Source organism: Oenanthe melanoleuca, chromosome 26, assembly GCF_029582105.1.
Source record: "Oenanthe melanoleuca isolate GR-GAL-2019-014 chromosome 26, OMel1.0, whole genome shotgun sequence".
Classification (NCBI taxonomy): domain Eukaryota; kingdom Metazoa; phylum Chordata; class Aves; order Passeriformes; family Muscicapidae; genus Oenanthe; species Oenanthe melanoleuca.
In genome coordinates this window covers 2321774-2344955 of record NC_079359.1, presented here as the reverse complement: position 1 = coordinate 2344955, position 23182 = coordinate 2321774, and the positions used below count along the sequence as shown (strand labels likewise).

The following is a 23182-nucleotide window of genomic DNA, read 5'->3' as shown; positions in this document are numbered from 1 at the left end:
GTTCAGAATATTTCAGAATTTTCCAGAATTGTCCAGAATTGTCCAGAATTGTTCAGAATTTTTCAGAGTATTTCAGAATTGTTCAGAATTTTTTAGAATTTTCCAGAATTGTTCAGAATTTTTCAGAGTATTTCAGAATTTTTCAAAAATTTTTCAGAATTGTTCAGAATTGTTCAGAATATTTCAGAATTGTTCAGAATATTTCAGAATTGTTCAGAATATTTCAGAATTTTTCAGAGTATTTCAGAATTTTTCAGAATTTTTTAGAATTTTCCAGAATTGTTCAGAATTTTTCAAATTTTTCAGAATATTCCAGAATTTTTTCAGAATTTTTCAGAATTTTCAGTTTTTCAGAATTTCCCAGATTTTTTTTTCCAGAATTTTTCAGAATAGTTCAGAATTTTTCAAAATTTTCAGAATTTTCCAGAATTGTTTAGAATTTTTCAGAATTTTTCAGAATTTTTTAAATTTTTCAGAATTTTCCAGAATTGTTCAGAATTTTTCAGATTTTTCAGAATTTTCCAGATTTTTTTCAGAATTTTTCAGAATTTTCAGTTTTTCAGAATTTCCCAGATTTTTTTTCAGAATTTTTCAGAATAGTTCAGAATTTTTCAGAATTTTTTAAATTTTTCAGAATTTTCCAGAATTGTTCAGAATTTTTCCGAATTTTTCAAAATTGTTCAGAATTTTTCAGAGTATTTCAGAATTTTTCAAAATTGTTCAGAATTGTTCAGAATATTTCAGAATTTTTCAGAATTTTCCAGATTTTTTTCAGAATTTTTCAGAATTTTCAGTTTTTCAGAATTTCCCAGATTTTTTTTTCCAGAATTTTTCAGAATAGTTCAGAATTTTTCAGAATTTTTCAAAATTGTTCAGAATTTTTCAGAGTATTTCAGAATTTTTCAAAAATTTTTCAGAATTTTTCAGAATTTTTCAGAATTTTTCAGAATTTTCCAGAATTTTTTCAGAATTTTTCAGAATTTTCAGTTTTTCAGAATTTCCCAGATTTTTTTTTCCAGAATTTTTCAGAATAGTTCAGAATTTTTCAGAATTTTTCCAGAATTGTTCAGAATTTTTCCAGAATTGTTCAGAATTTTTCCAGAATTGTTCAGAATTTTTCCAGAATTTTCCAGAATATTTTTCAAGGTTTAAAAAGGGATTAAAAAGGGGCAAAGAATTCTGGAATTAACTTTTTTCCCAAGTGCTGCAGCTCAGCAAGAGCTCATTTAAAATATTTTAAAAAATTAAAAAAATTAAAAAATTTAAACAAAATTTAAATGTTTAAATGTGTTTAAAATATTTGATTTATTCAGCCTGGTGTCTCCAAAGGAAGGAGGATTTGGCTCCTCAGCTCTCATACAATTTCAGATAAGCTTTTCTGCCCTGATTTTTCCGGAAATTTTTATCCACAGTCATCTAAAAAAAAAAAATTTCATTAATAACAATGAAAATGCTCCAGAAAAGGAAAGGGTGAAGGAAAATTTGTGTTTTAAATGAGATTTTTTTTCCACACAAGGCAGTGGAGACCCCACTTTGCTCCTTTTGGAGTGGAAATTGCTGAATAAAAAAGAATTTTTTTTTTCTTTGCAAACAGAGAAAATCATTTTGTGTCTTATGCTCTGGGCAGGGAAAATACCAAAAAGTTGTGGAAATGGGAAATGAAAAGGAAATTTCCTTTCTCAGAAATAGGAAAGGAAAACAAAACAGTGAAAATAGAAGGGAAAAGGAAATTTCCTGTCTCAGAAGCAGGAAAGGAAAACAAAACATGGAGGAAATGGGAAATAAAAAGGGAATTTCCTGTTTCAGGAACAGGAAAGGATAATAAAATGTGGAGGGAATGGGAAATGAAAAGGAAATTTCCTGTCTCAGAAAAAAAAAAGGATAATAAAATGTGGAGGGAATGGGAAATAAAAAGGAAATTTCCTGTCTCAGAAATAGGAAAGGATAACAAAACATGGAAAGAATGGGAAATAAAAGGAAATTTCCTGTCTCAGGACCAGGAAAGGATAACAAAACATGGAAGGAATGGGAAATAAAAAGGAAATTTCCTTTCTCAGAAGCAGGAAAGGAAAACAAAACAGTGAAAATGGAAATGAAAAGGAAATTTCCTGTCTCTGAAATAGGAAAGGAAAACAGTGAAAAAAGGAAATTTCCTTTCTCAGGAGCAGGAAAGGAAAACAAAACATGGAAGGAATGGGAAATTAAAGGAAATTTCCTTTCTCAGAAGCAGGAAAGGATAACAAAACATGAAAGGAATGGGAAATAAAAGGAAATTTCCTGTCTCAGAAAAAAAAAAAAAAAAAGGATATTAAATGTGGAGGGAATGGGAAATAAAAAGGAAATTTCCTTTCTCAGAAGCAGGAAAGGATAACAAAACATGGAAAGAATGGGAAATTAAAGGAAATTTCCTTTCTCAGAAGCAGGAAAGGATAATAAAATGTGGAGGGAATGGGAAATGAAAAGGAAATTTCCTGTCTCTGAAATAGGAAAGGAAAACAGTGAAAAAAGGAAATTTCCTGTTTCAGGAACAGGAAAGGATAACAAAACATGGAAAGAATGGGAAATGAAAGGAAATTTCCTGACTCAGAAATAGGAAAAAAAAAAAAGGATAAGAAAACATGGAAAGAATGGGAAATTAAAGGGAATTTCCTGTCTCAGGAGCTTTGAGGCAGCAATAAAATTCCCTCCTGCCCATCCTGACCTTCTGCACCTCCAGCTTCACCATCTTCTGGGGCAGTGCTGGCACCGCTGCCCAGTCTGGAGCCCCAAATTTCATGGGCCAGGTGACTTTCCTGTTCAGAGGCTGATCCACGTCGTAATTTCCAGGCCTGAAGGAAACAGGCAGCAGAAATCTGCATTTACAGCTGGTTTTGGTGGTTATGGATCCAGAATTTATCTTCAAGATCGTGGAAAATTAGAATTATTTCTTATTAGGATTTTTAAGGAATGGGAGGTGTGGGAATCTCAGCTTGGGTTTAAGTAATTTTTGTTTTTATGCTGTGGTTTCTCAGTTGTTGGCACTAAGGTAAAAATTAAAGCAGGGAGAGGTTTTTGGGGATAAAAAAAAATATTTTTGGATAAAAAAAAAAATATTTTTTTATTTTTTAATATTTATTTATTTATTCTTAGTTTTGGAGATTAAAAATCTTATTTTTGGAGCTAAAAAAATCTTAGTTTTGGAGATAAAAAAATCTTAGTTTTGGAGATTAAAAACCTTTCTTTTGGAGATAAAAAAATCGTATTTTTGGAGATAAAAAAATCGTATTTTTGGAGATAAAAAAATCTTATCTTTGGAGATAAAAAATTCTTAGTTTTGGAGATTAAAAATCTTAGTTTTGGAGATGCAAAAAACTTAGTTTTGGCGTTAAAAAACTTTAGTTTTGGAGATAAAAACCCTTATTTTTGGAGATAAGAAATCTTATTTTTGGAGATAAAAAATCTTATTTTTGGAGATAAAAAAATCGTATTTTTGGAGATAAAAAGTCTTATTTTTGGAGATAAAAAGTCTTATTTTTGGAGATAAAAAAATCGTATTTTTGGAGATAAAAAGTCTTATTTTTGGAGATAAAAACCTCTTATTTTTGAAGATAAAAAAAATCTTGTTTTTGGAGATAAAAAAAACTTAGTTTTGTTGATAAAAAAACATTAGTTCTGGAGATTAAAAAATCTTAGTTTTGGAGATTAAAAACCTTAGTTTTGGAGATAAAAAAACATTAGTTTTGGAGATTAAAAAAACTTAGTTTTGGAGATAAAAAAACCTTAATTTTGGATATTAAAAATCTTATTTTTGGAGATAAAAAAACTTGATTTTGGAGATAAAAAAACCTTAGAGTTGGAGATTAAAGACCTTATTTTTGGAGATAAAAAATTCGTTTTGGAGATAAAAAACCTTAGTTTTGAAGATTAAAACCCCTTAGTTTTGGACATAAATACCCCTTATTTTTGGAGACAGATAAAAAAACTTAGTTTTGGAGACTAAAACCCTTAATTTTGGACATAAAACCCCCTTATTTTTGGAGATAAAAAAACTTAGTTTTGGAGATTAAAACCCCTTATTTTTGGAGATTAAAACCCCTCATTTTTGGAAATAAAAACCCCTTAATTTTGGACATAAAACCCCCTTATTTTTGGACATAAAAAAACCTTATTTTTGGAGATAAAACATTTTTTTTTTTGAGATATAAAGCCTTTTTTGGATACCAAAAGCTTTCTAGGGAACTCCATCTCCCATTAGCTCATTCCCCCTGCCAGAATTTCTATTTTTGAGACAAAATAATTTCTTTTACCCGGGGTAAAACTCTTTTTCCAGAATCCTGGTTGGGAAGCGAGGGCTGCTGGAGGAGAAGGGGACGCGGCTCTGCTGCCACCTCCTCTCCTCCCCCAGGATGGGCTGGTAGGTGGCAGGGCCAGGAGTCACCACCTTGGGAAAAAAAAACCCTCAGCACGCATTTTATACCCCAAAATCCCAGCTGGATGTCACTTTTCCTTTATTTTAATTTTGTTTTTCCTCACCTGAGCTCGCTGCTGGAAGCGAGGGGCTGTCCTGGCTCCCAGGGTGTAGCCCCGGCTGCTCATGGGGCGGGTGCTGAAGGAGGATTGGAGGAATTCTGTCTGCGGTCCCAAAAGCCAAAATGATTTTATTGGTGGTGTTTTAAAGGCAACTTTTGCAGGGAAGAGTTATCTCAGCAGCAAATTCTATTCCTAATAATGTTATTCTTAATAATTCCCTTAATTTCTCACTATTGCAGAACCTTGAGGATGGGTTGGGAAAGGAGTTAATTCATTTTTCCAGGTGGATTTGGGGACATTCTGCAATGGTTTGCAGGGCAGGAGTGCATGAGCCACAAATGTTCTTCCTAATAAAGTTCTTCCTAATTATTCCTTTTATTTCTCACTATTGCAGAAGCTTGAGGATTGGTTGGGAAAGAATTCCTTTTCCTAAAGTTATTCCTAATTATTCCTTTTATTTCTCACTGTTGTAGAACCTCGAGGATTGGTTGGGAAAGGAGTTAATTCATTTTTCCAGGTGGATTTGGATATTCTTGCAGTGGGTTTGCAGGGCAGGAGTGCATGAGCCACAAATGTTATTCCTAATAAAGTTATTTCTAATAATTCCCTTAATTTCTCACTACTGCAGAACCTCGAGGATTGATTGGGAAAGGAGAGAATTCATTTTTCCAGGTGGATTTGGGGATTCCTGCAGTGGGTTTGCAGGGCAGAATTATCTGAGCAGCAAATGTTATTCCTAATAAAGTTATTCCTAATAAAATTATTCCTAATAATTTCCTTAATTTCTCACTATTGCAGAACCTCAAGGATTGATTGGGAAAGGAGATAATTCATTTTTCCAGGTGGATTTGGGGATTCCTGCAGTGGGTTTGCAGGGCAGAATTATCTGAGCAGCAAATGTTATTCCTAATAAAGTTCTTCCAAATTATTCCCTTAATTTCTCACTATTGCAGAACCTTGAGGATTGGTTGGGAAAGAATTCCTTTTCCTAAAGTTATTCCTAATTATTCCCTTTATTTCTCACTATTGCAGAACCTCGAGGATTGATTGGGAAAGGAGAAAATTCCTTTTTCCAGGTGGGTTTAGGGACACCCCCAGCAGGTTTGCAGGGCAGGAGTATCTGAGCAGCAAATGCTATTCCTAATAAAGTTATTCCTAATAAAGTTATTCCTAATAAAGTTATTCCTAATAAATGTATTCCTAATAAATGTATTCCTAATAATTTCCTTAATTTCTCACTATTGCAGAACCTTGAAGATTGATTGGGAAAGGAGAAAATTCCTTTTTCCAGGTGGATTTGGGGACATCCTGCAGTGGTTTTCAGGGCAGGAGTGCATCAGCAGCAGATGTTATTCCTAATAAAGTTATATTAATAATTCCCTTAATTCTCACTATTGCAGGGTGGGTTGGGAAAGGAGCCAATTCCTTTTTCCAGGTGGATTTGGGGACACCCCCAGCGGGTTTTCAGGGCAGGAGTGCATCAGCAGCAGATGTTATTCCTAATAAAGTTATTCCTAATAAAGGTATTCCTAATAATTTCCTTAATTTCTAAGTGTTGCAGAACCTTGAGGATTGATTGAGAAAGGAGAAAATTCCTTTTTCCAGGTGAATTTGGGGATTCCTGCAGCAGGTTTGCAGGGAAGGAGTGCATCAGCAACAAATGTTCTTCCTAATAAAGTTCTTCCTAATTATTCCCTTAATTTCTCACTATTGTAGAACCTCGAGGATTGATTGGGAAATGAGATCATTTCTTTTTCCAGGTGGATTTGGGGACATCCTGCAGTGGTTTGCAGGGCAGGAGTGCATCAGCAGCAGATACTATTCCTAATAAAGTTATTATTAATTATTCCCTTAATTCTCACTGTTGCAGGATAGGTTGGGAAAGGAGATAATTCCTTTTTCCAGGTGGATTTGGGGATTCTTGCACCAGGTTTGCAGGGCAGGAGTATCTGAGCAGCAAATGTTATTACTAAATAAGTTATTCCTAATTATTCCCTTAATTCTCACTATTGCAGGATGGGTTGGGAAAGGAGCCAATTCCTTTTTCCAGGTGGATTTGGGGACACCCCCAGCGGGTTTTCAGGGCAGGAGTGCATCAGCAGCAGATGTTATTCCTAATAAAGTTATTATTAATTATTCCCTTAATTCTCACTGTTGCAGGGTGGGTTGGGAAAGGAGCCAATTCCTTTTTCCAGGTGGATTTGGGGACACCCCCAGCGGGTTTTCAGGGCAGGAGTGCATCAGCAGCAGATACTATTCCTAATAAAGTTATTATTAATTATTCCCTTAATTCTCACTGTTGCAGGATGGGTTGGGAAAGGAGCCAATTCCTTTTTCCAGGTGTGTGTGGGACACCCCCCGCGGGTTTCCAGGCAGGAGCGGCCCCGTTCCTGCCGTGCCCCGAGGGGCGCCCAGGGCTCACCTGCGGCCCCAGGTACGAGCCCGGCCCCAGGGCGGGGCTGCCCCGCACCCCCGGCGTGGCAATGCCCAGCCTGTCCGGGGCGTGGTGGTGCGGGAACATCTTCCGATCCTGCGTGGTCCCGAAGGAGATGAGCTTCTGCACGGCTGGGGGAGATGCCACCAGCGGGGAAAACAAGGGAAAAAAGAGAGAAAAGAGAAAAAAAAAAAAAAAAAAAAAAAAAGAGTGAGCACTTGCTGCTCTCTGCCTTCATCCCCCAGCAAGGGAATCTTCTTGGCCATGGATATTTGGGAGGGGTCTGTTCAAACCACAAGGAGCTGATTTTTCCCCAGTCTGAGCAGGAAATCGGGATCTGACATCACTGGGGAGGATCAGAGAGGTGAAGGAGAAGAAAACAGAAGAAAACAGAGCTGATTTTCCCAGCTTTAGCCAGAAATTGGGATCTGAGATCACTGGGGAGGATCAGGGAGGTGAAGGAGAAAAAACTCAAGAAAACAGAGCTGATTTTCCCAGCTTTGGCAAGAAATTGGGATCTGAGATCACTGGGGAAGATCAGGGAGGTCAAGAAAACACAATAAAACAAAGCTGATTTTTCCCAGCTTTAGCCAGAATTTGGGATCTGAGATCAGTGGGAGGATCAGGGAGGTAAAGACAACACACAATAAAACAGAGCTGATTTTTCCCAGCTTTAGCCAGAATTTGGGACCTGAGAACAGTAGGAGGATCAGGGAGGTAAAGAAAACACAGAAGAAAACAGAGCTGATTTTTCCCAGCTTTAACCAGAAATTGTGATCTGAGATCAGTGGGGTGAAGAAGAAAACACACAATAAAACAGAGCTGATTTTCCCCAGCTTTAGCCAGAATTTGGGATCTGAGAAAATCCTTGGGGAGGATCAGGGAGGTGAAGGAGAAATCTCAGCCCCCCGGCGCCCCCGCTCTCACCTCTCGGGTCTCTCCGCGCTGCCATCCCGCCCTGCCGGTTTTTGGGATGCGCTACAGCCGCGGGGCAGGGGGATGGCAGCGCGGGGAGGGAGCGGGGAAAAGCCCAAAATTTGGCATTTCCCTCCGGAATGCGCCGGGCTGGCTTTGGGGAGCAGCCTCAGCTTGTGATGTCACAGCCTCGGAGGATCAACAACAGTTCCTCTCTCGGTTTCCAAGCAGCTGCCGAGGTAGGGCAGCAAAAAAAAAACCAAACCAAACCAAACCAAAAAACCAAAAAAACCAAAACAAAACAAACCCCCCCCCCCAAAAAAAAAACCAAAAAAAAAAAAAAAAAACAACCAAAAAACAACAACAACAAAAAAAAACCAAAAAAAACCCAAAAAAACCCCAAAAAACAACAACAACAACAACAACAAAAAAAAAAAAAAAAAAAAAAAAAAAAAAAAAAAAAAAAAAACCCAAAAAAAAAAACCCAAAACAAACAAACAAAAAAAAAACCCAAAAAAAAAAACCTGACTGGGATTAAATCCAAACCCTGCCAGCACAAATGTCCTGAGGGAATCAAAAAGCTGCGGGACAAACAGGATTTTTGGACAGCAAATTATGTAGAAGTTGATTTATTGTTTATTTTTTAGCTTGAATTATACATTTTAAGATTTCTGTTTATGGGATTATGCATTTTTTGGATTGTTGCTTTTATGCTGTTCACACGCTTTGCATGAGTTTTTAGGGACAATAATTGGTTTTTGTCTAGAACTTTGCCACCCACCTTTATTTTTTATTTTTTTTAAATTTCAGTATTTTTTTTTTAGCTCTTTTTTAAAAAATTTTATTTAGCTCAATTTATGTTTTAGTGGCTTTGAAGGGTTTTAACACGTCGCAGAAAAACACTTTAAAATGCTCGTTCTGTGTACTTGTTATAAACATTGGTTTAAACTAAGAGTGTGAAGAAACAGCAAAAAATGTAGAAAAACAAAAATAAACCAGCAAAATATAGAGAAAAACAACTAAATATGGTTTGGCTGGTGCATGGCTTGGATTTGTTCAGACGTGTCACTGTGGTTTAGGATTGTTTGATATCACTGCAGGAAGCAACAAAATCTAAAGGACAAAAAAAGAGGCGAAGCAGGAAGTTGGTTTTGCCTAAAGCTTTATTGGATCATTCATTGTGTGCAGTGGGATCAGAGGGATTGCTGAGCTGGAATGGGATCAGGATCAGGATCTCCCAGGGATGTGAGGACTGGGCTGTGCTGAGCTCCTGCAGCCTGCAAAACAAGCAGGATTTTCCTTAGATCTTTGTATCCCCAGATTGCCTGTTCTGTTAAATATTGAGTTCTGCAATTTTAAAATTAATTTCAAGAGTAAAAAGCCCCCCCCATTCACAGGTTTCCTCCCTAAACCAGGACACCTGGGGAGGGATGATGGTGAAATTCCCCTCCTCCCCACCCCTCTTCATGGCCCCACAGCTGCACAAACCCCAGAGTGTCCCTGAGAGTCACTCACTGCACATTCACAGCCCCAGCCCCTTCTTCAGGGTGGAGATCAGGGGGTATCTGCCCTCGTGGCAGAAGTTGCCAGTGAAGTCATCCAGGTCGATGGTCCAGACCATGGCACCTCCAAAGTTGTTCTTCTTCAGCCAATCCACCTGTGGGGAGGAAAACCCTGCTGAGCCCCAGGAGCTGATCCCACAGCAGGCTCTGGCCTCGTCCCAGCTGGTTTTTAACAGACCTTGAGGCTGAAGCTCTTGACGTTGTCGTATCCAATCCATTCACTGCCCTTGTAGGCATAAGGAACATCCTCAGGGGCATCCCAGGCCTGGGTGGCTCCAGAGCTCAGGAAGCTGCAGATCTGGGAAAAGGGGCAGTGGAAATGTGGGTTGATGTGGCCAGAAATGTGGATTCTGTCCCAGTGCCCCTGATCTCCTGGCACACATTATCTGCTCATGGGCCATCTTTAAACCAGCTGGGCAATCATCTTTATCTTCCCACAGCCCATCCTCCCTCCAGGAGATATCTCCTGTTCATGGCCACTGAGTCCCAGGGCATGACTGATAAAATTCCATCATCCCACTGGGAGATGCTCCAGCCAGGGGAGGAGCCAAGCCTTTCCTACCCAGAGAAAAACTGACATTTGGAACACCAGAGCAGCCTTTGCCACTGGATCCCAGAGGAAAGCCAGACCTTTCCACATCATCCCTGGAGCTTCAGAGGAAACTGCACCTTCTCCAGGAGCACTGCTCCAGCTGAACCACATCTGCCCCTGCAGGAGGATGCAGCCACCATTGAATGGGACTGTGCCAACACCCTGACTGACTGACGGGTGTCAGCTTGGATTCTGACTCTGGCAGGGTTGGGATTGTTCTGTGTAATACTGCATTTCTATTTGAATTTTCCTAGTAAAGAACTGTTATTGCTAATTCCCATGTCTTTGCCTGAGAGCCCCTTAATTTCCAAATGATAAATATTTGGAGGAAGGAGGTTTACATTCTCCATTTCAAAGAGAAGCTTTGCCTTTATTGGCAGACACCTGTCCTCCACACCAGGGGAGCTGGGTTAGGAATTCCATGCTGGGAATTGTCCAGCAGTGGCAAGGTGAATCCCACACTCACCTCATAGTAAGCCAGGAGTCCAGCCTCCTGGGTGTAGGGCCCAGCAGGGCCAGGGCCGGAGCTGGGGGCTCCCACGGCCGTGTTGGATGGGTTCTGCAGGGTGAAGGTTTTCCCGTAGGTTGGGAATCCCACCAGCAGCTTCTGAGCTGGGGCACCGTTGTTCTTCCAGTAGTTCATGGCGTATTCCTGCAAGAGGAGCAGGGCTGAGGCTCAGGGTGTGCTGTGGGGAGAGCAGCCCTGGGCCAGAGAGCCCAGAGGAGCACTCACCACGCTGAGGGTGCCGCTGCTGAACAGGGGGCTGTTCTCGCCCGTGGAGCCGTCCCAGGGCCCGTGGAAGTCGTAGGTCATGACGTGGATGTAATCCAGGTACCTGTGGGGAGGGGGCTGTGTCCTCACCTGAGAGCCCCCCTGCACATGGGGCTCCCTCAGGGGCTCTTCCACTCCCAAAAAAAACCCCTCAAATCCCAAAAACAGCCACTCACTTGCCCAGCTCAGCGATCTCGTAGCCAGCCTGGATGGTGGACAGTCCTCCGGCCACAGCAGCCGTGACCATGAGCCGGGGCTGGTTGGTCTGTTTGGCTTCCTGCTCGAAGGCTGCCAGCAGCTCCTGGGGGATCCAGGGCACAGCGATCACCTGGGGGCTCTGGGCTGGGGCTTGGCAGCCACGCAGAGCTCACAGGGCTGGGGCTGAGCCCACCTTAACCAGGACAGTGAACAGAGCCTTGTCCTGGGCGGGGCTGCCCCTGGAGCCGGGGTACTCCCAGTCCAGGTCCAGCCCGTCGAAGCCGTGCTGCCGCAGGAACCTGACCACGGAGCTGATGAAGGTCTGGCGGTTCTGAGGAGTGGAGACCATGGTGGTGAACCTGGGCAAGCAGAGAGGGGAGAGTCGGGGTTGGAATGGAGCCTCTTCCTTGTTTCCCTCCCTTTCCTGGGAGCCATGGTTCGAAAGAGCTGCCCTGAACTCACTTCTCTGTGCCGAAATTCCATCCTCCAATGGCCAGCAGGGTCTTCAGGTTCCTGTTCCTGCAGGGAAGGGGAAGGAACTGGAGTGACCCCAAGGGTTTGGTGTCACCGTGGCCTTTGCAGCCCGGGTCCTTTAAGTGGCAACGAGCAGCACCTGGAGCTGCTGTCCCCAAGCTCAGGGGACGGTGCTGTCCCCCTGCCCGGCCCTGGCCAGCCCCAGAGGGAGCAGCAGCCCCAGCCCCAGCACTCACTGGTTCTTGAGGCCGTTGAAGGACTTGTAGAGGGTCTCATCGTTCCACTCGTAGGTGGTGATCTGGTTGTTGCTCATGCCAGCGAAGGCGTAGATCAGGTGGCTGCACAGGTTGGGGTCGATGTTCTCAGGGGTGTACCTGCCCTCCCCAGGCCGGTACTGGGCCCAGTTGGTGAAGTAGCAGGTCAGCACATAGGCAGAGCCTGCGGGACACACAGACCATGGAGGGGCTGCAGAGCCCTGGGCACAGCCCTGAGCACGGGCTGGGCACAGCTCCCTGTGCAGCCAGAGAGCTGGGGAGCAGGGCTGGGCACCCCTGGGACACTGAGAGCAACCCTGGGACACTGAGAGCACCCCTGGGACACTCTGGGCCCCCCTGGGACACTGAGAGCAACCCTGGGACAGTGCTGGTCACCCGTGGGACACTGAGAGCTCCCCTTGCGACACTCTGAGCACCACTGGGACACTGAGAGCACCCCGGGGACACTGAGAGCACCCCGGGGACACTGAGAGCAACCCCGGGACACTAAGAGCAACCCTGGGACACTCTGGGCTCCCCTGGGTCACTGAGGGCACCCCTGGGACTCTGAGAGCAACCCTGGGACACTCCGGGCTCCCCTGGGACACTCTGGGCTCCCCTGGGCTCCCCCCAGCCCCACGGCCGCCCCTCCCTCCCTGGTCCCGCAGCCGCCCTGCCCTGGGGCTCCCGGCTCGGGCTCGGTCCCTCCTGCCCGGGGCAGCGCCGAGCTCGGCTCAGCTGGGCTGGGGCAGCAGCACCTACCGAGGTGGGCGTTCAGCAGCACGGCCAGGCCTGGCAGGGCACAAGGAAACAACGCTGGGGTCACTGCCTGCTCCTGGGAATGCAAAGCTCCTGTGCAGAGCTCTGCTCCCAAGCTCAGGCAGCTCAGGGATGCTACAGAGCAGCCTCAAATCTGCCCCAGCATTTCCAGTGAAATGTGACAAATGATTTCAGGTAAAAGCATGGAAAAGAACCCAAAGAGATGCCAAAGCACTATTTTGATTGTAAGATTTAAGTATGAAAACAATTTCAATTCCAGCCTTCAGAGAGCTCTGTCCATGTCCAAAGAAGAAGAGATCCCCAACACCAGCAGCACTACAGAAGAGAATAAATGTATAAAGCAAGAACAGACCCCCAACAGCATCAGCACTGAAGAAGAGAAATTTCCCTCCCCAGAGGAAGCTGTGAATCCTTGGAGAGGAAAGCGAGAGCAGCATTTCCATGGGCAGCCCTGGCAGGCAGAGCCCAGCCCTGCCCGGGGCAGAGCTCCGTGAGCAGCAGCACTCACCGGCGAGCAGAGTCAGCTTGGCCATCTCGGACCAGACTGCTGAGCTCGGGCTCTCTCCCACTTTTATACCCTGCTCCCCTCTGCTGCCAGCCTGGCACCCGCAGCGGGGCAAACATTGCGACACCGGCAGCAGCAGCAGCGCCAGCGCGGTGACAGCAGGACAATGGGGCTGAGCCCCGCAGCCGCAGGGGTCACCGCAGGGCCGGGCCGTGTCCTGCTGCTGCAGGAGCAGATAAAGAACGGGATTAGATCGCTCGGATCGCTCCGGGTGCTGCCCAGGCTGTGGCTGCGGCTGTGACCTTGGGCTGTCCTTGGGGGTGGCACTGCCACGCCGGGCTCTGGGCTCTGCCGGGGCTGGTGGCCTTGGTGGCCCCGTGCCGGGCCCGGGCTGAGCGGGCTCTGCTGCAGCCCTGCCCTGCTGGGGCTCTGGGCTCTGGGCTCCTCCTGGGCCAGCCTGGCCAGCGGCACCGAGCTGCTCTGAGCTCTGCCTTGCCCACCCAGCTCAGCTGGGCTCTGCTCTTTATTTCCTGCAGCTTAAACTCTGCAAGGAGCACCCCAGAGGATGGGGCAGGTTCATTTTGCTCTCACATTTATCCCCTCCTCTTCCTGCTCAGCTCTTTCCCAAACTGAGGCACCCCCGTGTTCCGAGCATTCCCGTTTTTCCTTAAGTGAATCTGAAAGCCTCCAAATATCCTTCCCACATTTTTATTTTCATCTTCTGTCCCTGTGGATGCTCCCAGCTCTCACCCTGTGCCAGGAGCCCGGGGATTTCTCCCCTGTTCCCGAGCCAGGCGTGGGGACACGGCTGTGTCCCTGCTCTGGGATGTTGAATTCCTTCTGGGGGGACATGAAGGTGACTTTGGGAGGTCACCCAGCCCGGGATGAATGGAAGTGTGGAAAACAGCCTGCTATCAGATGCTGCTATCTGCCCTGAGATTAAACTGTACCAGTCTGAGCCTTTGGGATTTGGGGCAGGCACAGGGTGGGATGCAGCTGATAACACAACAACATCCTCAAGGAGTATTTTTCCAATGTTTTCCTTGGTTGATAAAGTCCCAGGGTAAATTCAACCGGGATAGATCTGGAAAATCCCACCCTCAGTGACCTCTGGAGCATTTTCAGCTCTCTTATCCATGGAAGGTGTTTTGGTGTGGAAAGGAAAGGTTTGGGGCAGGCTCAAGGACTCTGACTTGTTTTCATGTGGGGTAACAAACTCAGATCCTGGAATTTTCCTTCAGGATTTTTCCTTCAGGACTTTTCCTGTAGTTACAAATCTCGTTTGCTGTGAGTTCCCTGAGAGTGGTGGGAAGGTAACAAAAGACACAAGAACTGGTCCTTGCTGAAAGAATTCCAATTAAAAAGAGCAGACAGGGACCTCCCAACTATTCCAGTGTTGGGTTGCAGAGAGATTCTGCCACTCTGGGCTTTTCCTGCTGCATCTTCCCTCTGGAACTCTCATCCTGCTGGTTCCATGGCTGCTGGGATGGAGTCTGCCTGTCTGTCTGTCCTTCTGCTCTGTCCTGACAGCTCATGGGGGACAGACCCTGACATTGCTGTTGTGCCCAGCTCAGCAGTGCCCAGGTTCTCCTTCCAGGATCATTCCTTTAAACTTTCTCCTCCTTTTTGTCCTGGAGGTTTGGCAGATTCAGGGGTGGCAGCAGCACAGCCAGAGGTGTTTCTGACGGGAAAAAAAATCCCCAAAATCTGCTGTTTGTCCTAAAAACCTCATCCATTGCAGTGTGTGCAAGCCAACCCTCCAGGGAGGGAGTTTGGCTCTCTGTGCCCTGGCTGGGACACTTGGAAGGTCACCATGAAAAACTCAATGGGGACAAACATCAAGATCATTCCCTGAGATGTGTCTGAGAGCTGGCAACTGGGAAAAATCCCCAAACCTGCTGTTTTCCCCAAAAACCTCATCCACCCTGGTCCTGCTGTGTCTGAGCCTCTCTGTCAGGGTGTTTGGCTGTCCCTGCCCTGGCTGGGACACCCAGAAGGACACTCAGAAGGTCACCATGGAAAACTCCATGGGGACGAACAGAAAGGTCACAGGAGTGGTGCCAGAGGTCACTGGAATTTTGGAAAAGCCTGTGCTGTGCCCAGGGGAGCCCTCAGAGATGCTGGCACGGCCAAAACAAAGATGAGGAACAAGGGTTTGGTCTCCTTGGGTTGATGGAAACAAAGTGAGTCAGAATCAGCTTCTGCTGCATTGTCCTCCCACTTGTTCTTGTGACCAGGGCTGTCAGGAGATTGGGGAAGGAAGATGACAAAAACAATGCTTCTTACAGAAGGGTTTTGCTTTAGAATGACTCAGTAAAAAGTGATGGGGTTTTTCTTTAGTGATGGGATCGCTCCTGTGTGCTGCCCTGAGCAGAGCTGGGCGGGCAGGGCACAGCTCAGAGCACCAAGGTGTCCCAGTGTGGTATCAGCTGCATCCCACCCTGTGCCTGCCCCAAATCCCAAAGTACATCCTCAAATGCACCCTCAGGCTGGTACAGTTTAATCTCAGGGCAGATAGCAGCATCTGATAGCAGGCTGTTTTCCACACTTCCATTCATCCCGGGATGGGTGACCTCCCAAAGTCACCTTCATGTCCCCCCAGAAGGAATTCAGCATCCCAGAGCAGGGACACAGCCGTGTCCCCACGCCTGGCTCGGGAATAGGGGAGAAATCCCCGGGCTCCTGGCACAGGGTGAGAGCTGGGAGCATCCACAGGGACAGAAGATGAAAATAAAAATGTGGCAAGGATATTTGGAGGCTTTCGGATTCACTTAAGGAAAAACGGGAATGCTCGGAACACGGGGGTGCCTCAGTTTGGGAAAGAGCTGAGCAGGAAGAGGAGGGGATAAATGTGAGAGCAAAATGAACCTGCCCCATCCTCTGGGGTGCTCCTTGCAGAGTTTAAGCTGCAGGAAATAAAGAGCAGAGCCCAGCTGAGCTGGGTGGGCAAGGCAGAGCTCAGAGCAGCTCGGTGCCGCTGGCCAGGCTGGCCCAGGAGGAGCCCAGAGCCCAGAGCCCCAGCAGGGCAGGGCTGCAGCAGAGCCCGCTCAGCCCGGGCTGGCACGGGGCCACCAAGGCCACCAGCCCCGGCAGAGCCCAGAGCCCGGCGTGGCAGTGCCACCGCCAAGGACAGCCCAAGGTCACAGCCGCAGCCACAGCCTGGGGAGCACCCGGAGCGATCCGAGCGATCTAATCCCGTTCTTTATCTGCTCCTGCAGCAGCAGGACACGGCCCGGCCCTGCGGTGACCCCTGCGGCTGCGGGGCTCAGCCCCATTGTCCTGCTGTCACCGCGCTGGCGCTGCTGCCGCTGCCGGTGTCGCAATGTTTGCCCCGCTGCGGGTGCCAGGCTGGCAGCAGAGGGGAGCAGGGTATAAAAGTGGGAGAGAGCCCGAGCTCAGCAGTCTGGTCCGAGATGGCCAAGCTGACTCTGCTCGCCGGTGAGTGCTGCTGCTCACGGAGCTCTGCCCCGGGCCAGGGCTGGGCTCTGCTGCCTGCCAGGGCTGCCCATGGAAATGCTGCTCTCGCTTTTCTCTCCAAGGATTCACAGCTTCCTCTGGGGAGGGAAATTTCTCTTCTTCAGTGCTGATGCTGTTGGGGCTCTGTTCTTGCTTTATACATTTATTCTCTTCTGTAGTGCTGCTGCTGTTGGGGATCTCTTCTGCTTTGGACATGGACAGAGCTCTCTGAAGGGTGGAATTGAAATTGTTTTCATACTTAAATCTTACAATCAAAATAGTGCTTTGGCATCTCTTTGGGTTCTTTTCCATGCTTTTACCTGAAATCATTTGTCACATTTTACTGGAAATGCTGGGGCAGATTTGAGGCTGCTCTGTAGCATCCCTGAGCTGCCTGAGCTTGGGAGCAGAGCTCTGCACAGGAGCTTTGCATTCCCAGGAGCAGGCAGTGACCCCAGCGTTGTTTCCTTGTGCCCTGCCAGGCCTGGCCCTGCTGCTGAACGCCCACCTCGGTAGGTGCTGCTGCCCCAGCCCAGCTGAGCCGAGCTCGGCGCTGCCCCGGGCAGGAGGGACCGAGCCCGAGCCGGGAGCCCCAGGGCAGGGCGGCTGCGGGACCAGGGAGGGAGGGGCGGCCGTGGGGCTGGGGGGAGCCCAGGGGAGCCCAGAGTGTCCCAGGGGAGCCCAGAGTGTCCCAGGGGTGCTCTCAGTGTCCCGGGGGTGACCAGCACTGTCCCAGGGGTGCCCTCAGTGTCCCAGGGGTGCTCTCAGTGTCCCAAGGATGCTCTCAGTGTTCCATTGGAACCCAACAGTGTCCCGGGGTTGCTCTCAGTGTCCCAGGGGTGCTCTCAGTGTCCCCGGGGAGCTCTCAGTGTCCCGGAGTTGCTCTCAGTGTCCCGGGGTTGCTCTCAGTGTCCCAGGGTTGCTCTCAGTGTCCCAGGGGAGCCCAGAGTGTCCCAGGGGAGCTCTCAGTGTCCCAGGGTTGCTCTCAGTGTCCCAGGGGTGCTCTCAGTGTCCCAGGGTTGCTCTCAGTGTCCCAGGGTTGCTCTCAGTGTCCCAGGGGTGCTCTCAGTGTCCCAGGGTTGCTCTCAGTGTCCCAGGGTTGCTCTCAGTGTCCCAGGGGTGCTCTCAGTGTCCCAGGGTTGCTCTCAGTGTCCCAGGGGTGCTCTCAGTGTCCCAGGGGAGCTCTCAGTGTCCCAGGGTTGCTCTCAGTGTCCCAGGGGTGCTCTCAGTGTCCCAGGGGAGCTCTCAGTGTCCCAGGGTTGCTCTCAGTGTCCCAGGGGTGCTCTCAGTGTCCCAGGGGTGCTCTCAGTGTCCCAGGGGTGCCCAGCCCTGCTCCCCAGCTCTCTGGCTGCACAGGGAGCTGTGCCCAGCCCGTGCTCAGGGCTGTGCCCAGGGCTCTGCAGCCCCTCCATGGTCTGTGTGTCCCGCAGGCTCTGCCTATGTGCTGACCTGCTACTTCACCAACTGGGCCCAGTACCGGCCTGGCCTGGGTAAGTTCACCCCCGAAAATGTCGACCCCTGCCTGTGCAACCACCTGATCTACGCCTTCGCTGGCATGAACAACAACGAGCTCACCACCTACGAGTGGAACGATGAGACCCTCTACAAGTCCTTCAACGGCCTCAAGAACCAGTGAGTGCTGGGGCTGGGGCTGGGGCTGGGGCTGCTGCTCCATCCCACCCCTGCCTGTCCCTCGGGGGTGCTGGGGACCTGCAGTACCTCAGGGTTCTGCCTCTTGCCTTGCAGGAACAAAGACCTGAAGACCCTGCTGGCCATTGGGGGATGGAATTTCGGCACAGCCAAGTGAGTTCAAACCATGCCTTAAACAGAATGAGAGGATGGAGGGGCTCCATCCTCACCTCTCTCCTGCTCTGCTTGCCCAGGTTCACCACCATGGTCTCCACTCCTGAGAACCGCCAGACCTTCATCAAGTCTGCCATCAAATTCCTGCGGCAGTACCAGTTCGACGGGCTGGACCTGGACTGGGAGTACCCCGGCTCCAGGGGCAGCCCCGCCCAGGACAAGGCTCTGTTCACTGTCCTGGTTAAGGTGGGCTCAGCCCCAGCCCTGTGAGCTCTGCGTGGCTGCCAAGCCCCAGCCCAGAGCCCCCAGGTGATCGCTGTGCCCTGGATCCCCCAGGAACTGCTGGCAGCCTTCGAGCAGGAAGCCAAACAGACCAACCAGCCCCGGCTCATGGTCACGGCTGCTGTGGCTGCCGGGCTCTCCACCATCCAGGCTGGCTACGAGATCGCTGAGATTGGCAAGTGAGTGGCTGTTTTTGGGATCTGAGGGTTTTTTTTGGGAGTGAAAGAGCCCCTGAGGGAGCCCCATGTGCAGGGGGGCTCTCAGGTGAGGACACAGCCCCCTCCCCACAGGTACCTGGATTACATCCACGTCATGACCTACGACTTCCACGGCTCCTGGGAGAGGAACACGGGTGAGAACAGCCCCCTGTACGCCGGCCCTGCTGACACTGGCGACTACAAATACTTCAACGTTGTGAGTGTTTTTTTTGGGGGACATCCCTCATATCCTTAGTGCCTCCCCCAAGGAGATTTCGAGGATTTCATCCTGCAAATCCCAACAAAGGTTTGAGTGGGGCTGGTTTCTTGCAGGAATACGCCATGAATTATTGGAAGAGCAACGGTGCCCCAGCTGAGAAACTCCTGGTGGGATTCCCAACCTATGGGAAGAGCTTCACCCTGCAGGACCCATCCAACACGGCCGTGGGAGCCCCAGCGTCCGGCCCCGGCCCCGCCGGGCCCTACACCAGGGAGGCTGGAACTCTGGCTTACTACGAGGTAAGGATGGTCCCACCACATTCCTTCCTGAAATCCCCTGAAGGAATTGACCAGGAGTTGGAGTTTTATCAGGAATATCAGGAGTTTTCTCCGTGGAATCGCTAGGATGGAGTTGTGTGGTCGGGGAAGAAGGGAGCAGCACAAAACCAGAGGGTGAAGCCAAGGCAAGGCAGAGCTTGGGCTTTTTTCTTTTTGTGGGTAACACTGCTGCTCCCTTCTCCTTAGATCTGCACTCTGCTGAGCTCTGGAGCCACCCAGGCTTGGGATGAGCCCCAGGATGTCCCTTATGCCTACAAGGGCAGCGAGTGGGTCGGCTACGACAACGTCAAGAGCTTTGGCATCAAGGTCTGTTAAAAACCAGCTGGGACGAGGCCAGAGCCTGCTGTGGGATCAGCTCCTGGGGCTCAGCGGGGTTTTCCTCCCCACAGGTGGATTGGCTGAAGAAGAACAACTTTGGAGGAGCCATGGTCTGGGCCCTGGACATGGATGACTTCACTGGGGATTTCTGCAAGGAGGGCAAATACCCGCTGATCTCCACGCTGAAGAAGGGGCTGGGGCTGCAGAGCGGCGGTGAGTGACCCCGGGGGATCCCAAAACCCCTGTGCGGGTGGAACACTTTCAGCCCTTTCCCCCCTGAATTCCAGACTCTGTTCCTCCCTTCTCCCATTTGAAGCTCCCACCACCACCAGCAGCTCCTTCACAGAGATTCCCAAAATCCCTATGGAGGTGTGGGTGGGATGAAAACACTTTTATTCCTGAATTCCAGAGTCTGTTCCCCCATTCTCCCATTTGAAGCTCCCACCACCACCAGCAGATGGAGATTCCCAAAATCCCTGTGGAGGATGAGGAGGAATTAAACACTTTTAACACTTTCCCACCTGAATTCCAGACTCTGTTCCCCTCTCCTTCCAGTTGAAGCTCCCACCACCACCAGCAGCTCCTTGATGGAGATTCCCAAAATCCCTTTGAAGGATGAGGAGGAATTAAATATTTTTAGCCCTTTCCCACCTGAATTCCAGACTCTGTTCCTCACTGAGGGTCTCACCACCATCAGCAGCTCCTTAACGGAGATTCCCAAAATCCCTATGGAGGATGAGGAGGAATAAAACACTTTTAACCCTTTCCCACCTGAGTTCCAGACTAGGTTCCTCCATCCACCACCACCAGCAGCTCCTTCATAGAGATTCCCAAGCTCCATATGAAAAATGAGGAGGAATTGAACACTTTTAACCCTTTCCTGCCTAAATTCCAGACTGTGTTCCTCCTTCTTCTATTTGAGATTCCCACCACCAGCAGCTCCTCGATGGAGAGTCCCAAACTCCATATCAAAAATGAGGCGGAATTAAACCCTTTTAACCCTTTCCCACCCGAATTCCACACTCTTTTCCTCACTGAGGCTCCCACCAGCTCCTCGATGGAGAGTCCCAAACTCCATATCAAAAATGAGGAGGAATTAAACCCTTTTAACCTTTTCCCACCCGAATTCCACATCCTGTTCCTAACTGAGACTCCCACCAGCTCCTCGATGGAGAGTCCCAAACTCCATATCAAAAATGAGGAGGAATTAAACCCTTTTAACCCTTTCCCACCCGAATTCCACACCCTGTTCCTCACTGAGACTCCCAAACTCCCCGCTGAGGACCAAACCAGCGGGTACCAAACCTTTTCCTGCCGGCTGTTCCATTGCAGAGTGCGTTCCCCCCAGCGAGCCGCTGCCCCCCATCACCGAGGCTCCCCCCACCCCCGGCGGCTCGGGCGGCTCGGGCGGCTCCGGGTTCTGCGCCGGGAAACCCAACGGGCTGTACGCCGACCCCACGGACAGCAGGAACTTCTACAGCTGCGTGAACGGCCAGGGCTTCCTGCAGAGCTGCGAGCAGGGGCTGGTCTTCGACCCCGCCTGCAGCTGCTGCAACTGGCCCCAGTGATCCCGGGTTCACTGTGTGCAATAACCGCGATTGAATAAAGCTTTCTGCAAGCAGTTCTTGTTTCACCTGCTTTGGTTTTTTATTTTATTTTTATTTTTATCTTTATTTTTACTTTTGTATTTTTATTTTTATTTTATTTTTTATTTCTATTATTTCTATTATTTCTATTATTTCTATTATTTCTATTATTTTCATTATTTCTATTTCTATTTCTTTTTATTTTTATTTATCTATTTCTATTTCATTTCTATTTCTATTATTTCTATTTCTATTTCTATTTATTTTTATTTATCTATTTCTATTTCATTTCTATTTCTATTTATTTTTATTTTTATTTTTGCTTTTATTTTTATTTATCTATTTCTATTTCATTTCTATTTCTTTTTCTTTTTATTTTTGCTTTTATTTTTGCTTTTATTTTTATTATCTCTATTTCTATTTCATTTCTATTTCTATTTATTTCTATTTCTATTTCATTTTTATTTTTATTTCTATTTTTATTTCCTTTATTTTTATTATTTCTATTTTATTTTTATTTTTATTTTTATTTTTATTTTTATTTTTATTTTTATTTTTATTTTTTTCTTATATTTTTATTTTTTTATTTTTATCTTTTTATTTCTATTTCTATTTTTTGTTATTGTTTTCATGCTGCTGGCCCTACCGGAATCCGTGGCTATTTAAATTCCCGACAGCAGGTGTCAATGTTGCCTGCTCTTCTTCCAGGGATTTTCCAGGAGTCTTCCAGCAACACGTGGAGAATAAAAGTGAGTCCAGGACAGAAAACTGAGTTGTTGTTCCTCTTTGTTCAGTCACAAATCGAGATCTGAGGTGAAGAGGAATTTTTGAGCGGTTTTTTATAGAAGTGGAGCACTCTGCCCTCACCCCGGGTGAAGAAGCAGGATGGAGGCAGTTTGTGCCTGCGGGGTTTGGTGGAATCAGGGGGGTAAAGGAGCTCAGAGCTCATCCCACCCACCCGGGCAGGGCAGGGCAGGGACCAGGGGCACCTCAGAGCTCTGGGAATTCCAGCCCAGGGCTCTCCCACCCACCCGGGCAGGGCAGGGACCCTTCCCCTGCCCAGGGCACTGCCAGGGACACCTCATTTCTCTGGGAATTCCATCCCAGGGCTCTCCCACCCACCCGGGCAGGACAGGGACCCTTCCCCTGCCCAGGGCACTGCCAGGGACACCTCAGAGCTCTGGGAATTCCAGCCCAGGGCTCTCCCACCCTCCCGGGCAGGGCAGGGACCCTTCCCCTGCCCAGGGCACTGCCAGGGACACCTCAGAGCTCTGGGAATTCCAGCCCAGGGCTCTCCCACCCTCCCAGGGCAGAATTCCTCCTAATACCCCATCACTCCCTGCCCTCCTTCACCCTCAGCCCGTTCCCTTTTCTCCTCCAGAATCCCTCTCCAGGACAGACAGCTGAAAGTGAAATTATCCAACACACCCATCCTGAGGCATTAATCCGTTTATTCCCTCAGGAATCCCATTCCCTCCAGCAGAGCGAGCTGGAGCCTTGGCAGGGATAAATTTGTCCCTTTTGGCCACCTCAGCTGTCCCATCACGTCACCCTGTGTGCCTGTCCCTCCCTGGGGACACGGAGCTGCTGGAGCAGGGACAGGAGGTGACAGCCCAGCTGCCCCAGGACAGGGGTCTGGGAGCTGGCCCGGCCCAAACTGCTGCTGCTTCTCCCCAAACACAACGTTTGGGGTCTCTGCTGTGAGATTTGGGAGGGTCCAGCATCATCACCTGAGGGGGAGAAGGAATCCCCAAAATCCCTGAGGCTGGAAAAGCCCCAAAGGATCATTGAGTGCAGCTGTGCCTGGTCCCCAGCGTGTCAGCAGCCCAGGAGCAACTTGGACACCTCCAGGAGAGCTTGGACACCTCCAGGAGATCCTCAGACACCTCCAGGAGATCCTCAGACACCTCCAGGAGATCCTCAGATACCTCCAGGAGCTCCTTGGAGTTCCAGAAACTCCAGGAGTTCCTCTGACATCTCCAGGAGA

The 23182-nt window shown here is 48.2% G+C and overlaps 3 protein-coding genes across 3 annotated transcripts; 1 reads left to right on the top strand and 2 right to left on the bottom strand.

Moving 5' to 3' along the window:
• Positions 1 to 1152: 1152 nt before the first annotated feature.
• Positions 1153 to 8089, bottom strand: CIMAP3 (ciliary microtubule associated protein 3). Its single transcript, XM_056511319.1, has 6 exons — positions 7871 to 8089; positions 6932 to 7074; positions 4513 to 4611; positions 4287 to 4420; positions 2702 to 2828; positions 1153 to 1416 (listed from the first exon to the last, which is right to left on the bottom strand). Exons 1-6 carry the CDS (start codon positions 7893 to 7895, stop codon positions 1348 to 1350), a joined length of 597 nt encoding a protein of 198 aa, XP_056367294.1. The 5' UTR covers positions 7896 to 8089; the 3' UTR covers positions 1153 to 1347.
• Positions 8090 to 8940: 851 nt separating this feature from the next.
• LOC130263630 (acidic mammalian chitinase-like) lies at positions 8941 to 13226 on the bottom strand. The gene is made up of 11 exons (XM_056511284.1): positions 12999 to 13226; positions 12473 to 12502; positions 11693 to 11894; positions 11445 to 11501; positions 11176 to 11341; positions 10961 to 11085; positions 10746 to 10848; positions 10479 to 10664; positions 9599 to 9718; positions 9374 to 9515; positions 8941 to 9135 (listed from the first exon to the last, which is right to left on the bottom strand). The coding sequence occupies exons 1-10, from the start codon at positions 13021 to 13023 to the stop codon at positions 9381 to 9383; spliced, it is 1149 nt and encodes a 382-aa protein (XP_056367259.1). The 5' UTR covers positions 13024 to 13226; the 3' UTR covers positions 8941 to 9135; positions 9374 to 9380.
• A 3088-nt stretch (positions 13227 to 16314) lies between these two features.
• Positions 16315 to 21231, top strand: LOC130263624 (acidic mammalian chitinase-like). The gene is made up of 11 exons (XM_056511277.1): positions 16315 to 16433; positions 16934 to 16963; positions 17882 to 18083; positions 18198 to 18254; positions 18335 to 18500; positions 18591 to 18715; positions 18827 to 18950; positions 19067 to 19252; positions 19478 to 19597; positions 19681 to 19822; positions 20942 to 21231. The coding sequence occupies exons 1-11, from the start codon at positions 16409 to 16411 to the stop codon at positions 21175 to 21177; spliced, it is 1413 nt and encodes a 470-aa protein (XP_056367252.1). The 5' UTR covers positions 16315 to 16408; the 3' UTR covers positions 21178 to 21231.
• Positions 21232 to 23182: the final 1951 nt, after the last annotated feature.

Excerpts from the sequence above, each read along its gene's own strand:
- CIMAP3 (XM_056511319.1), bottom strand. The coding sequence starts at position 7,895 with ATGGCAGCGCGGAGAGACCCGAGAG. Across the intron at positions 7,075-7,870 it reads AGCGCGGAGAGACCCGAGAG|CCGTGCAGAAGCTCATCTCC; the intron begins GTGAGAGCGGGG and ends CATCTCCCCCAG. Across the intron at positions 4,612-6,931 it reads GCTCGTACCTGGGGCCGCAG|ACAGAATTCCTCCAATCCTC; the intron begins GTGAGCCCTGGG and ends TTGGGACCGCAG.
- LOC130263630 (XM_056511284.1), bottom strand. The coding sequence starts at position 13,023 with ATGGCCAAGCTGACTCTGCTCGCCG. Across the intron at positions 10,665-10,745 it reads GCAGCGGCACCCTCAGCGTG|GAATACGCCATGAACTACTG; the intron begins GTGAGTGCTCCT and ends CTCCTCTTGCAG. Across the intron at positions 9,719-10,478 it reads GACTCCTGGCTTACTATGAG|ATCTGCAGCTTCCTGAGCTC; the intron begins GTGAGTGTGGGA and ends CCCTTTTCCCAG.
- LOC130263624 (XM_056511277.1), top strand. The coding sequence starts at position 16,409 with ATGGCCAAGCTGACTCTGCTCGCCG. Across the intron at positions 18,501-18,590 it reads TGTTCACTGTCCTGGTTAAG|GAACTGCTGGCAGCCTTCGA; the intron begins GTGGGCTCAGCC and ends TGGATCCCCCAG. Across the intron at positions 18,951-19,066 it reads ACTACAAATACTTCAACGTT|GAATACGCCATGAATTATTG; the intron begins GTGAGTGTTTTT and ends GGTTTCTTGCAG.